Genomic DNA, 14,827 nt, shown 5'->3' on the forward strand with positions numbered 1-14,827 from the left:
GTCGATCGATCTACACAACCTCACATTGTGAGCTTGTAGATGTGCTATTTTCAATAGAAAGAGAAACGTCCCAAACATTTTATACCAATACTTTTGTACTTTTACTCAAGTACATTTTGAATTCCAGACTTTTAATTGTAACAGTATTTCTACCAAACAGAACCGCATAGAGCATCGCAGCGGAAGTTGATTCCTGGGGTCACTACGTCATTCCCCATTCATTTTCGCCATAGACTTTTACAAAAATATTTATAACAATTATGTTAAGCCTCGAACCAAGCCATCCAGGATGGAGGTGAATCATGACCATATAACCTTTTTTTCTATGAAAAGAACATTTTGAAAATCGCTAAACAAAGGGTAGTTATTAAATGTAGTATATCAAATAATGTAATATTAAAATATGTTTTCACATAGGATCAAAGGTTATATGGTCATGATTCACCTCCATCCTGGATGGCTTGGTTCGAGGCTTTTAACATAATTGTTATAAATATTTTTGTAAAAGTCTATGGCGAAAATGAATGGGGAATGACGTAGTGACCCCAGGAATCCACTTCCGCTGCGATGCTCTATTATGCAAAAATGTGTCCACCACCCCTGGCCAATTGGTGGCGCAGTTTTCCCCGGATCGCCGATTAAGGGACATAGAAGGAATGCTGCTGCGGAAGTAGGGTTGTTTCCTCTCGGACACATGTATACATTTTGTACACAAATTCGACATGAATACTCCGGGGTCCAATGGTTCAGCAAACAGCGGCCAACAAGACAACAATTCGACCACAAATGACGAATCGGCTGAAGAAATAAAGGAGTTCTGCCCCGGTTTTAAGGACGTGGATGCGTTCGTTAAAGTAAGTAAAGCAGCGGTCTCTGCATTGAGACCACGCAACGTGGAGAGAGGGACAGGCTGGCTGCTGCTGGGTCACAGTGTGGAGTAGCCCTGAATACATGACTATCATATACATGAAATTCATGTATTCAGGGCTAGTGTGGAGCTGCCTGTCCTGACTGTAATACATTATAATAGCCATCTGGTGAAACAAACAACATACAGTAATTAATATGTTGTGAACATGTCGTAACATAAAGTAGATCTGATCTGATCTTTTAGCCCACGTCTCTCAACGAGGCTGGCCAAACTAAATATAACTGATGCTATATAGTTAGTTACTACTGACTACTAGCTGGCAAGCAACTCCGCAAATGACATAATCAGTATTCTATAATGCAATCTGGCATCTAGAGTTGCAATACCAGCCCTTGACTGCATAGTACTGTGTCTACTGCATAGTACTGTGTTCCGTCTGTCATTCAATGTTATTTGAGATACTTCAATGGTTTCCTGTGGAAATGAGCCAAGTGCTTTTCTAGGATCTCCTTTTCCTTTTCCTATGCAAACTTCTAATAAAGTCATCAATCAATCAAAAAGACAGTCCATTTAGCCAACTGAGAAAGGAGTGCATCTCTCCACTCCGACTGAGGAAGGTCCTATGTGGATGTATTCAACTACTTTGCACCAAGTTTGCAGGTGTACTTTCAAGCTTGTATTATCCTCCTTGTATCTGTCAAGTTTTGTCTAATACAAGACAAGTCCACTTTAGACATGTACAGTAGGAGGCGGAGCTACTGTCTTGTCAATAAATTCTGTTGCAGGTGATTATTTTTGTGTTTGGAAGCACTCGTTGGTAATCTCTCAATGGTCCTGCGTGCCACCTTGTTTCACTGCAAATAATGCAGAAGGCTGCAGGATTTATTGACAGAAAGTAGCTCATAACATGTCTATGGTGGATTTTATGAAACACAAACTTGACAGATACAAAGAGGATAACCCAAGCTTTCTTTACAGCTGCAATCCTGTTGAGTTTAATATAGCTTAATACAATCAGATAAGACTTTTCTGTTTGGATGAATGGGCTGTCAAGGGTTGGTATTGCAACTCTAGATCTGAGTTGCTTGTGGTTAGTTAAAGTTAGTTAAATGTTCATTGTATAGATAATGTTCTCTCTGCACAAACCACCAGTGTATTGTAATCTATGTTCTCTTGCCCACAGTATGGATTGGGGACTGTATTATCAGCCACCAAAGCGTCCGCTGGTCTTCCTCAAACAGGAGATGATTTTGATTTTTATCGCAGCTTCCCTGGGTTCCAGGAGTTTTGTGAAACTCAAGGAGATCGACTCCTCCATTGGTGAGTAGGCCTGTAAGACTCATCCCTCAGTCATGTCAAGAACCCATAGTTTGTTGACTAAATTGTAATTTGTTGTTAAACAGAAGATTCGGGACCTTGATTTATGTTTTACTCTTTCCGTATCTTAGCATGAGTCAGATTATGCATTACCATGGCTGCAGATCTCGCATGAGAGACCGGGACAAACTGACAGGGTTGGAAGAACGTCTTGACCTGGTGGTCGACTCCAACGATGTCATCCTTGAACGAGCGGTAAGGTCGAGGACACCAGACATATTTGAAAAGCTGGAAATATTGGAAAGGTGGCTGGTTTGCTGGGAAGTACTTTGTGCTTTGGAACATTTTCATGTCATGGACCGGGCCCCACATTGTCTTTAGTCCCCGGAACCCCATTTCAAATGTTTTTGACCTAGGGACCCTTATGTGGATGACATTGGGGACCCCTGGAACTACCCCATTGTTTGACCACTGAAGGTCCCCACTCTCTACTTTGAAAACCACTGCTTTAGACTATATACCAGTATTTTCTATTATTTTTAAAATAACTTAGCTGTTAGAGGATCTAGTACAGTATTTCTTCAAGGGGCCCATAATTCCTTGGAGATGTCCTACATATGAGCTATGGCTCCTGTTACTTTTGGTCTGTGATAGCATAGACATAGAAAGGTAGACACCTCCTCTGGCTCTGGGAAGTTGGTAAAAGAGGACTGGCATTTTTAAGGCAAGCTTCCTGAATTCTGAAGGACACTTCCTTGTGTGTCACAGAAGGGGATGTTCGGTAGGCCAATCGGAGGCAGGACTCTCTTTCCCAGAGGCACTTGCTTTTTCAATGTAAACGGTTGTCTCTAAGTCCCGGATCTAGCTTGTATCTAGCTTTTTATATCTGTGTGTGATAGATACTTGGATTAGAAAGTTTATTTCCTGTGAATGTTTCCCAGGGGATCCTGCTTGATGAAGCTGATGGGGTGAACAGGAGCCAGCAGCCTGTCATGCCTACAGGGTTCCAGACCCCGAAGGTTGTTGTGTCCAGCTGGAATCGCAAGGTTGGCTAATTAAAATAAACATGTCGTAATTTCAGAGAGTGCAGGCACTGAACACTGTAAGGCACGCCAGCTCTGGGACTAAAACAGTTGCAATCTTTGGCCAATAAATCTGCATGAACATTTATGCTTGTTATTCACAGTAGTTTGCATTTCATTTAGAGTTGGGGTATGGTTGGTTAACAGTTGTCGTCAATGTTCTTCCATCCAATCCCTTAATGACAAAATGTTTTGCTTTTATTTGTTCAGAGTTCAGAACCTGGCCGTGGTTCTGAGACATACAGATTGCTCCATGCCAAGAATATTATCAGGCCTCAGCTGAAATTCAAAGAAAAAGTCGACAACAGCAACACCCCATTTATTCCCAAGATCTTTGTGAAGCCAAATGCAATCAAGCCCCTTCCCTCATGTAAGCCAAATGTGTTATTTATTTATTTTTGCATCTGATGTCGGCCTTCGTTGCAACAATGTTATCTCGGTACTGGTTTTAATTTACAGGTTGTGTCATGCAATCATTTATTTAACCCTCCTTGATTGAAACTGCTTTGTGAGAGATTGCACCAAAATCCGTTCAACTGATTCATATCTTTGTGGTTCCCTCTTCAATTGTAGATTTCACCGACAAACAAATACGCAAAGAGAGACCTGAGGACTTGGACGTGCCGGCTGCTCTGGCTGACATGATTCATCAGCAGAGAACCCAGGAACATGTGGATGACATGTAAGACACGTGTTTCACCTTCATCTTATTGGATCATGAACAGAGGGTGGGGTGCATATAAGGAAACACAAATGGCAGGATTCAGTCTTTTTTAGGTATAGACTTACACAACAGTCTCTAGACATTTTGTGCAACTATAGACTGAGGATAATATCCCAGCTTTTGTTCCTAAAACTGTGTAGAAAATGGTTACAATTAGAGTTTAGAGAGTTAGCATCTTTAGGGCAGTCCTTCATATTGGTTGCAGTGGCGGATTGGTTTTCAAAGCTGTAGGCATAGGTTAGTTAGCTGTTCAACTATGGACTTGCAATAGAATTACTGTACTCATGTTACAGTTATTTATCTGTTTAACTCAGTTAGCGCCGGGCGACTTTACGAGCGACTAGTTCACTATGGCGTTTGGTGCCGAGCGACTCGGAGCGACTTTTATATAAAAGCATTGTTTAAGCTTTTAATATGTGTTTATAGACGGAGCGAAATGGTTAGCTTACCTCAGCTAATGTCCACACGTAAACCGTGAAAAAAAAGGATACGATTATGACGTCACCTTTAAACCAGGGCTTCCTGTTGACAACAGGCCTCTGCTAGCGTTAGCCTCAATGCAACCATCCGACCCTCACGTAGCTTCACTAGGTCGGATTTTGATTCTGAAACTTTCTGTGTGGCATCTATATACGTCCCGATGCCCATACCAATGGTGGTTTGAGACGATCAAGCACGAATTGAACAGTATTGAGCTGAAATGGTGACCGGCGGCCCGTCCATGTTAAGTCAATGAGGACCAAGTCAGCGTCTCATCCTGTTATGTGGATTTAAACAGGCTTAACATGGGACCATGTCAGTGTATGGTGTATGGTGGTCTCTAGTGGTCATCTGGTGGTATGGTATGGTGAACGTGCATTCGTTAAGGTGGTCTGGTTAAGGTGGTCTGGGGGGATACAAAATAGCTATTTCCTGGCGTTATAAGCGCACATTCATATTCATATTTTGGAAATCTGGCCCTGTATGAGTTAATGTCAACTTTACTGTCTAGCTTAATCTTTTTCCCTCTGAACATCCCGATCCGTGTAGGTTTGCACACCCGTACCAATATGAACTAAACCATCTGACAATACCAGAACGCCTTCTGTCAAAGCCTGAACCACAGGTAAATAATAAGATTTATAATTTGTTTTATAATTAATTTATACATATTTAATGCTAATGATCTTAAAACTGGATTTAGACTTGAGGTTGTGCTGGTGTCATGCACCAAAAATATCTGATCTACAAGCTAAAAAGGCTTCATGCTGTGCCACATTGTGTAGTTTTGCTATTTTCTCTGTGCAATAAATACACTGTGCAATAAAGTATAGTCATTATTTATTTCACTTTTAGCTTCTTTCACACGCTAAGCCTATTGGTTCATAAATATGTCTTAATATTTATGTATTTATTAAGTATTATTTGAAATGTTTACAAACGTATAATATAGATTATTTTTATGTTAAAATATTTTCCACTTTTTATATTTTGAAATGTACCCCTGATACATACATTCATTATTTCCAGATGTACAAACCATTAGATGAGACCAAGTGCTCCTTCGTGGACACACTGGAGGAGTTGGTGGCTCTTAATGAAAAGTTGTGCAAGCTGTCAGAATTTGCCGTGGACCTGGAGGTACAGGAGAGGACTGGACATTTATTGGATTTGTTTGGCTATCAAATTGATTTGTGTGAGATCATTGATTTTGGCTAAACTAAAGTGATGATAGATAATTTGCCATTTTATTTTATTATTTGTAGATGGTAATGCTGGCTATATTAAATAACATTGTGTGATGAATTAAATGTTCAGTGTATCGTTAATATGTCGGTTTTCTATATTTATGAGTCATTGACAATTACAAACTAAAGCCATCACATTCCAGTGTGAACAGCTGTGGATTTTATTTTCAGAAAATTAGACGTAATACCATTGCGTTTCAGACCGTAACACATTGATTCTGTATGAATGTTTTTCTCCCCTCCTAGCACCACTCTTACAGGAGTTACCTGGGGATCACCTGTCTGATGCAGATCTCAACCAGAGACGAGGACTTCATTGTAGACACCTTGGAGCTCCGCAGTGAGATGTATGTCTTGAACGAGTCTTTCACAGACCCGGCTATTGTCAAGGTAACTGCATCCCCTTACATCCCCTTACATCCCATCCCATCCCATCTCCCCATAGTGCAGTGGTTCTCAAACAGTTTTTCCTGTATAGATAATGTATACTAAGCTTCTAAAAACTGAATAACTACCAATCGAGGATATCATAATTATACATATCCTCGATTGGCAGTTATTCTGTTATTAGAAGCTTAGTCACTTCACGTGGCTCTGGGATCAGATTATTTATATTCACTGAATAATATTTGGTGAATTCACAGGCAAACTAGTGCTGAACATAAGGGGCAAATATTTAACATGTATACACACTGAACACTGCAAGAGGGAAAAGTAGGCAGTTCTAAGGCCAGACCCATCGTTTTTGGCAAGTTTGGAGGCTATTGGACAACTGGTCTGCTGGGAGGAGGTTAATGCACACACCCACTCACTCCACATGTTTTGGGTAATATCAAGTCTTAATTGATTGCCTTATTTTGACCAGGTATTTCATGGTGCTGACTCTGACATCGAGTGGCTCCAGAAGGATTTGGGCGTATATGTGGTCAATATGTTTGACACACACCAGGCGAGCCGTGCTGTTAACCTGGCCAGGAACTCTCTGGACCACCTGCTGTCACACTACTGCAACGTGGACTCGGATAAGCGATATCAGCTCGCTGACTGGAGGGTTCGGTAGGTAGATTGGTTCTTGTATTGTTCAGGTTTGGCTGTGTGATTTAAGCTTAAGATTGTACTTAATTGTACATAGCATAGCATAAATGGATAACCAACAACAACAGCAAGTGGAACTCAGGATTCACTGGTTTTGGTACCGGTGATAGCCCAATAGTTTGGTTAAAAAAATGAGGAAACGGCATGATTTCTGATTTGAAGGCATGATTGTTTGAGTGTTAAAGATGGTGTTATCATTTGTTCCTACAGACCATTGCCAGATGTGATGTTCCAGTATGCTAGGGCTGACACTCACTACCTCCTCTATGTGTACGACCGTCTGAGGGTGGATCTGTTTGAATTCAACCACGGCCAGCCTGGTCTCCTGCAGAGTGTCTGGAATAAGAGCAGAGACCTCTGCCTAAAGGTCCAACTCTACCAGGCTTTTCACCTTGCACCCATAAACCTGTCATTGTTTTAACCACTGGGCATCCCTTTTTTGGGTGTTTCTTTATTATTATAATTTTTAATTAAAACATTTTCCGAAAATATATTTAAAAAAAGAAACTCTCCACAAAAAACACTATAGCAGATCTACAAGGTCACAGCATGTTTGCATTATGATGTGTTGTTTGTAGATAAGTATTTAGGGCAGGGTTTCTCAAAACGCTTTTATACCATGACCCCATTTTATGAGGGAAATGTTATAGTCCTCTTCACGCAGGTCACGACGACCCCACTTTTTTCAGTTGATAAAAAAAAGACAAAAAGAGACAAAAACGTATTTTTCTGGTTGCCAGTGCCACACCTTCCCACGACATGACTTTGGTAAGCGACCCGATAGTTGAGAACCGCTGATTTAGGGATCAAGTTGTCTCATGCAACAGGATGATCAAAGCTCTTCGTCTACTGATACGTCTGGGGTGAATGGGCTAAAACTGTAAAATAACTTAACAGCATCACAGAACCAATGCAAAGACTTAAGGACGGTCCTTCATATTGGGACAGTATCGGGGTTGGTTTTCAAAGCAGAAGGCATAGGTTTGTTAGTGCTGGTTTCTCCACCGTTCAAGTCCTTACATTGAATTTAAATTTCCCCAGACAAATCGGTAGGCGGAGATCTCTGATTGTCTGGCTACGTGAGACTAGGGCTTAAGTGGTTTACGGGTCCATCTGCTATCTTTTTCGCGAGGCTGTTCCCTGTGATTTCTACATTTGTAACTGTTAGTTTAATATTTGCTGAATCTATCCTTATAGCCAAATGCATAACCTAACATTCTCCACGACACTCCCCCTCAAAACCCTGCAGAAATATGTGAAGCCAATCTTCACAGAGGAGTCGTACTTGGAGCTCCAGAAGAGGCAGAAGAAGGCGTTCAATACCCAGCAGTTGACCGCCTTCAGACTGCTGTTTGCCTGGAGGGACAAGTTAGCCAGGCAGGAAGATGAGAGCACTGGGTAGGCTGCAGAAATTGACGGAGCAGCTGTTACATTAGCATGTTAGAGCTACTTTCCAAATCAAAATGTATTTCTAGCAGAATTGTATATACTGTCGCTGAAACACAGAAACCTTGTATGTCCATAACTTTGACTTTTCAGGAAATGTGTGCCAATGGAGACTATAGTTATTATTTTGTTACAAGCGTGTGTTAATACCTTTCATTGGTTAAATATTATAAAATCCACCACGTCATCCCCATTTTGAGCATGTCATTGTAGGTGAATATCTTTCAAAGAAATTCAAACATTTTCAAAAAATCACACCTAGTGTGAAGTGAGAAGTGCTATTCATGAGTTAATTTCATTAAGCGTCCTGTGAAGCTTGGCCAATGTGATCATGGGTGTACAACAAACTTTGCGCTTTGTGCCAAGATGTAGGCCATGCTTCAGAGCCCATACAAAGCCAGATGTTGGATCTTGGCTCCTTCCTGGAGCACCATTAAAAAAAAAATACGCAACAACACGTTGCTATCCTTGATCGTGATTGGTGTACTGTACATACATGCAAGAAGTCCCGCGAAGCTTGGCCAATACGGACATACATACACACAAAGACAGATGTAGGAACGGTTAGTCCCGTTCAAAAAAAAAAAAACATAAAAAGATGAATATGGAGATGCAAGGTTTCTGCCCAACACAATGATAAATAATGCACTTCGCTGCTCTTAGGATCTTTCAGAATCAAAGCTTTCCGCAGCACTGGTACTTATGTTCATTTATATGCATCTCTCCTATTTAGATATCTCCTGCCTAATCATATGATGATCAAGATATCTGAGGAATTGCCCAAGTAAGTTAATGCAATGCAATGTCTTATTTAATTATTTACTTCTTGTATGTGGTGGGGCTGGGATCCTTTAGGATTTTAATGATTCTGATTCCTGGTTTCGTAAATGTGATGGAAAAGTATTCCGGTTCCTCAATGTTGCATCCGGTGCCGGATCCCAAGCCTAGCATGTGGTATATTTTGTGGAATGCTCATCACACCTGTGATCATAATCCTAAACTTGTGTTTTGTGTTCCTTCACCCAGAGAGCCTCAGGGAATCATTGCCTGCTGTCACCCTGTCCCACCAATGGTGAGGCAGCAGATCACTGAGCTCCATCTATTGGTACAGCAGGCCAGGGACATGCCTCTTCTTAAGGTGAGCAGTGATTGTTTTTAGATCAGTAATGCTCTTTTACTGGTTTATTTCACTTAAGGTCACATGACAATAATGGCAGCTAGATAAAGAAAACATGATTTTGTTTCTTCTACAGGCAGAAATCGTTGCTCAGAAGAGCAAAGGACTCACACCAATAAAGAAGGTTGGTTGAGAAATGTATATCAGCATTGATTTTGATATAACAATCATGCCCTGAATATTTGTAATGATCTTAGATGTACATTTAATATTTTATAATAATTTCACAGCCAGAGAATACATTGTTTGGTCCTCATGATACATCAAGGGACTCTGAAAGTGATTTCCCTGTCTTTTCACCACATGGTAAGTAACACAGAGTAATGTACTGTGTGTGCGCTCTTCAAAAGCAAGATAATATACAATAATTGTCATTATTAATTGTCAGTCACATGTGCTTAACCACTTCAAACCCTAAATACTTAGTTGACCAGTGTCCCCCAGGGCTCGATACTCTCTACACAAATCTCTGCGTACAAAGTTTGTAAATCTTCACCCCCAAAATAAGGATGCTAGGGTTCATGTACGTTATGAACGCAATATGCTATATGAAAAGAGTAGAGGAACCACTATGCAGGCCCAAGAAGGGGAATGCAAGGAGACATTTGTGTTGGTGTTATAAGAAAACAGGAAAACCTTTTTTGTTAAAATGATCACCTGTAGAATAAAATCTAAAAGATGATGTATGCGCTATAGATTAAATAATTCAAATGTATGTCTACATTTTGATTCCTTACAAATGGACATATAATTCATGCATCTGTTTTCAGAACTACCTACCAAAGAAGGAAAGCTGTTTGCCGACGAGGAACAAGGAATGGAGATCGACATGACAATAACTGCTGGTCTCATTGCACCAGCCAGAATCTCACTTTTTGAGGTAGAAAACGGCTAGTAAAAAGTGATGATAATGCTCTATTTTTAGCCGACATATTTGAAAATAATTGTTGATTCTTCTGTATTTGCACTTCCTTTGCAGGAGTCGGAGTCAAATAATGACCATGCTTCCTTCACTGTGGCTCAACAGAAAGCCAACCGAATCCTTGAGGCTTTCCAAAACCCTTTCAGAATGGTAAAACGTTGTCAGAGTGGAGATGACCCTTGAGTTTTGAAAATATGTTGTTGCTGGTTGAAATAGATTATTAATGTTGTTGAATTTTTTCCCTGCTTATTTTTAGTATTTACCCACCAGTGATGTGCACGTGAACAAAACTGCCAAGTTGGATCCCTCTACAAAGATGTATGAGGTAATCCAAGACCTATTAATCCATACATAATCATCATCAAATCAAGGATCAAAATTCTCATGGATGCAGGTTGTGTTCTCTTGTACATAATTCACCATTATCCTATAGAAAAGCTTTATTTGCTTGTCAGCAGACATTTTGCAAGGGTGGGTTTCACTTCTTTAAAAAAGAAAATGGACCCCTTCATATACTTGAATGTTGATTGCTCTACCATCTGATATTAATAGATCAGTAAAAGGTGGAAACTACAAAGCATCGAGCAGCAACAGCGCGAGATGGAAATCAAGAAGGCGGCAAAGCAAAAAGCAAGGGAGCAAAAGAAGTTGGCAGCAGGTATGGAGCATTAAGCTGCTTCAGAGTGGTAAGCACGCATGTCAACAGTCTTAATCATACTGTGTTCTATTCTACAGCGGAAAGGCAAAAGACCAAACAGACCTATCAAGATTCTCTACAGGACGTTGTTACTGTCCGACAACAGGCTTCTGTAAGTTTTTAGTTTTTCTTTTTAATCTCTCTTAGTTATTCAGTTTGTCCTCCAATCATTTTGGTATTTGTAACTCCAAATTTTGTGCCTATCCCGAACAAGTTCGGCTTTATTTCAATCCAATACAATGTTTTCTTTGCTATTTTACTTACCCTGAGCTGCTTGTAGAGATGTGGGTGGTCTTGGCTCGTCCTACGCTTTCCAACGAGTGATCCTAGATGGTCCGACGATTTATTCCATTGAAAATGGTTTAAAATAAAGTTTAGAGCCCCCCAAAAAAAACTCAATCTATACTGTCGGCGGCGCAACGTATTCCGGGGTGCCTATCCCGAACTAGTCCGGGATATTTAATAAAATGAATTAATTAATCGCAGGCCTCAACGAAGCCCCGGTCTAATTTTCCATCCATGGCCGGGGCCGAGACTCTGTTTACATTGGCCCGTAATCGGGCAACGCCGCCGCATCGCGCCGCCGAATCCAATACAAAGTCACATTTTTAGAGAGCATTTTCTCTAAACTGTGTTCTAATCTTAGCGGGAACGTTTTATTTGCGGCTTAAATCGCCGAATATCTATCTTCTAAATGAGCTATCAGGCTATAGCTATCTGAAGCCATTTTCATCTGGGTCATTTTCATCACATGCACAAACGTGACCACCCACGTGACTGCGACGTGGGTCCCTGTCTGTTGCAGCGCTCGCCTATGTAGTGAAGCCTGGCCACTCAACAGACTTTGGCTTTGGTGCCCCCAAGTGGCACTGTATGAGTTAACATGTTTTAGCTAAGAATGCAAGCTGTTATTCACATTATACAATAGAACAATTAAGAGCCCTAAAGTGTGCAAGCATTTATTTTCTTTTATCTTGCACTGACCTGCGCACCTGCCCAATTGTGGATTCGCGATGTGCATGTCCTTCCTCCTGTTCTTGTTTCGCCAACCACTATTAAATCTCATTCCACTTTTTTCATCTCATCATCTTTCAAAAATATTATTCAGGCTGCAAAATCAGGAGGAAAGAAAAGGGAGCGGGTCCCCAGTGAACCTGGAGCGTCGACTCCTAAACCCACCAAGAAACTGATGAAATCTGCTGCAGAGACATCTGGAAATTCTGACTCGACTCCCCAAGTCTCGACTCTCCAAGATGACTTCAAACCCTTCAACTATAGCCAATCAGACTTGAAAGTCTTTGCTGGTAAGAATATTAAAGCTGTCAAATGTTGGTTGTTTGGTTTTAAGGCCAGTCCATACTCTTCTCCGAAACCGAACTTTTCGTCGGAGAGTTCCGACTTTTCGACGTGCAGCTTTCCGAACTCTAATTCGGGGTAATGCTTTTCAGAAGTTTCGAGTGACGTCATTTTGTAGTTGAACCGGACCTTTCTGACAAAAAGTTCTGTATATTTCAAAAACTCTGGCCCAGGCTGCCGGTGTGATGGTCCGGGAACCCTAGGCCGCGTGTTGCGGGTTCAAAACCCGTTCCCGATGACCTTTGCTGCGTGTCACTCCCCATGTCTCTCCCCATTTCCCGTCAGTGTCTCTAAAACGAAATGTCATGATTTTCAACATTCACTGCCAAATTGTCCCAGTTTTGCCAAAAAAATCGTTGTTTTCAGCCATTGCATAGACATTAATCATGTTCCGTTCATGTAAACATTCTCACCTAAGCCAATCAGAAAACATGAACAATGCATTGCGTGTCTGAATTCAACCGCTGATGTATTTCAATCAGTTGTTGCCTGTATGCAACGACTATGGTGCACATATGAATGGCTGTGTACATGCACGAACGTGCACATTCATTCAAGTGTCCTGGTTTTGGGGGATGAAAATATGGTCCCCCTACTCTTCACCAGGGCTGAGATAACTTTGAAATACCAGTACCTATAACAAAAACAGGTGCAACACCTATAAGGGCCACAAGGTGGTAAACATTTCAATTTCTATAAACCAGAGAGATAAACTGGTATATAGGAGAATGGATATCTAAAAGGGTATCAGGCCAGAGATCTCTAGAAGAGCATAGCGCTCATTTCAAAGGCCTCATTCATTCCAACAGAATATAGGAAGCCAAGATTGTGTACAATCACTTACCTTGTCAACTCTCTTGGTGACTAACCTTTGGTGATATTCTACTTTTTCAATGGTCTTGTTAAACCGAGGAAATCACTGTCTTTTTTTTTCTAATAATATAAGCTGTAAAATAATTGTAGTGAATGTTTCCCATTTTGTTTTCAAGGTACCAAATCAAAGGACAATGGGTCACAATTTGACCCAAACAGGGAAGGCCAGGGGCCCAGGAAAAAGGTAAAAAAGCAATCAATTATGGTTTAGCATCTATTTTAATAGGGGAAAGGAATAGATCACAATTTTGTAACAACGTATTAATGTTTGAAATTATCATATCATTATGCATTTCTGGCCATTCAGAAACCCCCTAAAGGACATAAGTCTGATTCATCTGCTGGAAACCGAAGTATGTCCTACATGGCTGGAAAATCTGACAGGTAAAATGTTCACGCGTGTTAAAAGGGTAGAACTACACCCCAATTATAGTTAAAATGTCAAATGAGGTTAAGTAAAGGCGTGGCTTCCAATTAAGTTTAATACAATTGTTAGTTACGTTATTTTACATGAAAATCTATATATTTTACTTTAGGCTACTTTCTTGGAGAATGGTAATAGATTCCATTGTGTAACTGCCTTTTTTGTTTCTTTTCACAGAGGATTCCGTCACAGCTGGCCCAAAAAATAAACATGACTCTTCAATGCATTTTATACATTTTTATTTCCAACCTCAAAGCCCTTTTGATGCTTTGTTTTTGTTTCCCTTCAAGATGTTTATCAGTGTTTATTAAAGTTCAACATGTATATTCTATTTTATGGAATACTTTTCCATGTAAATAGACTGGTTGATACATAAAATGTCTTAAAGGGTAGTGTGATGTATATTTTTTTGAACAAAAACATTTTGTAAAAAAGCTGAAAGCTCTATATTCTGATTAGTGATCATTGCTATAGAGTTTGTTCAGTAAAGTAACAGGTCTACCTACAGTATCTCTCCAGCTCGTTACTAAACGGAAAACCCACGGAGAGAACCCATTATCAGCTTCAATTTTGTCTATTTGTTTTGTATTGCTTTGGTCATTGAAGTTCAACGTGCATTTGTTTTATGGAATCATTTTCCATGTAAATATAGCCTGGTTATTGCTTAAAATAATGTTCATAATCATAACGTGGGAATACTGTGCTAACCTCCTTATTAAACAGTATTTTAGACAACAACAACAAAGGTCTGCTGTTCAAGCTTACACTTTTAAACACATGATACATGATTTTTAACCAGTAAGTTCAGCCGAGTCTTTTTCTGTAATAACACCTGAATTCCCTTCAGTGTGGAACTTCAAATCAAAAGTTTGGAAAGGCCTTGTTTTGTTCCATTTTGACAAAGTGAATCATTTATTGGCATCAATCTTTTGCAAACTTTACTGACACAGTTGTATAAAACATTGCGTCCAATCAAAAAGCCATGAATAAAAACTTTAAGAAGGTACAATACAAATATACAACACACAACACAAAATCCCATGACTCAACTCAATTACAACAGGAGCTCTCTGATGCTCCAAAAGTGACAGGCAGCAGAGTGACTCACTGCCTCAG

The 14,827-nt window shown here is 40.2% G+C and overlaps 1 protein-coding gene across 1 annotated transcript in view; it reads left to right on the top strand.

Moving 5' to 3' along the window:
- Positions 1 to 691: 691 nt before the first annotated feature.
- srm (spermidine synthase) overlaps positions 692 to 14,827 on the top strand; it is a 41,001-nt gene continuing 26,865 nt past the window's right edge. Inside the window, exons 1-25 of the mRNA XM_080732659.1 lie at positions 692 to 854; positions 2,055 to 2,191; positions 2,320 to 2,443; positions 3,130 to 3,234; positions 3,481 to 3,640; positions 3,844 to 3,952; positions 5,024 to 5,099; positions 5,504 to 5,614; positions 5,968 to 6,111; positions 6,587 to 6,777; positions 7,027 to 7,183; positions 8,066 to 8,214; positions 8,996 to 9,046; positions 9,289 to 9,400; positions 9,516 to 9,563; positions 9,670 to 9,745; positions 10,210 to 10,319; positions 10,419 to 10,511; positions 10,618 to 10,686; positions 10,914 to 11,019; positions 11,097 to 11,170; positions 12,167 to 12,362; positions 13,404 to 13,471; positions 13,595 to 13,671; positions 13,889 to 13,915. Of these exons, the coding sequence (XP_080588785.1) occupies positions 723 to 854; positions 2,055 to 2,191; positions 2,320 to 2,443; positions 3,130 to 3,234; positions 3,481 to 3,640; positions 3,844 to 3,952; positions 5,024 to 5,099; positions 5,504 to 5,614; positions 5,968 to 6,111; positions 6,587 to 6,777; positions 7,027 to 7,183; positions 8,066 to 8,214; positions 8,996 to 9,046; positions 9,289 to 9,400; positions 9,516 to 9,563; positions 9,670 to 9,745; positions 10,210 to 10,319; positions 10,419 to 10,511; positions 10,618 to 10,686; positions 10,914 to 11,019; positions 11,097 to 11,170; positions 12,167 to 12,362; positions 13,404 to 13,471; positions 13,595 to 13,671; positions 13,889 to 13,915 (2,702 nt within the window). The 5' untranslated portion in view covers positions 692 to 722. The remainder of the gene's footprint in view (positions 855 to 2,054; positions 2,192 to 2,319; positions 2,444 to 3,129; positions 3,235 to 3,480; positions 3,641 to 3,843; positions 3,953 to 5,023; positions 5,100 to 5,503; positions 5,615 to 5,967; positions 6,112 to 6,586; positions 6,778 to 7,026; positions 7,184 to 8,065; positions 8,215 to 8,995; positions 9,047 to 9,288; positions 9,401 to 9,515; positions 9,564 to 9,669; positions 9,746 to 10,209; positions 10,320 to 10,418; positions 10,512 to 10,617; positions 10,687 to 10,913; positions 11,020 to 11,096; positions 11,171 to 12,166; positions 12,363 to 13,403; positions 13,472 to 13,594; positions 13,672 to 13,888; positions 13,916 to 14,827) is intronic.

This window comes from Nannobrachium achirus (genome assembly GCF_963921795.1).
Source record: "Nannobrachium achirus genome assembly, chromosome: 9".
Classification (NCBI taxonomy): Eukaryota; Metazoa; Chordata; class Actinopteri; order Myctophiformes; family Myctophidae; genus Nannobrachium; species Nannobrachium achirus.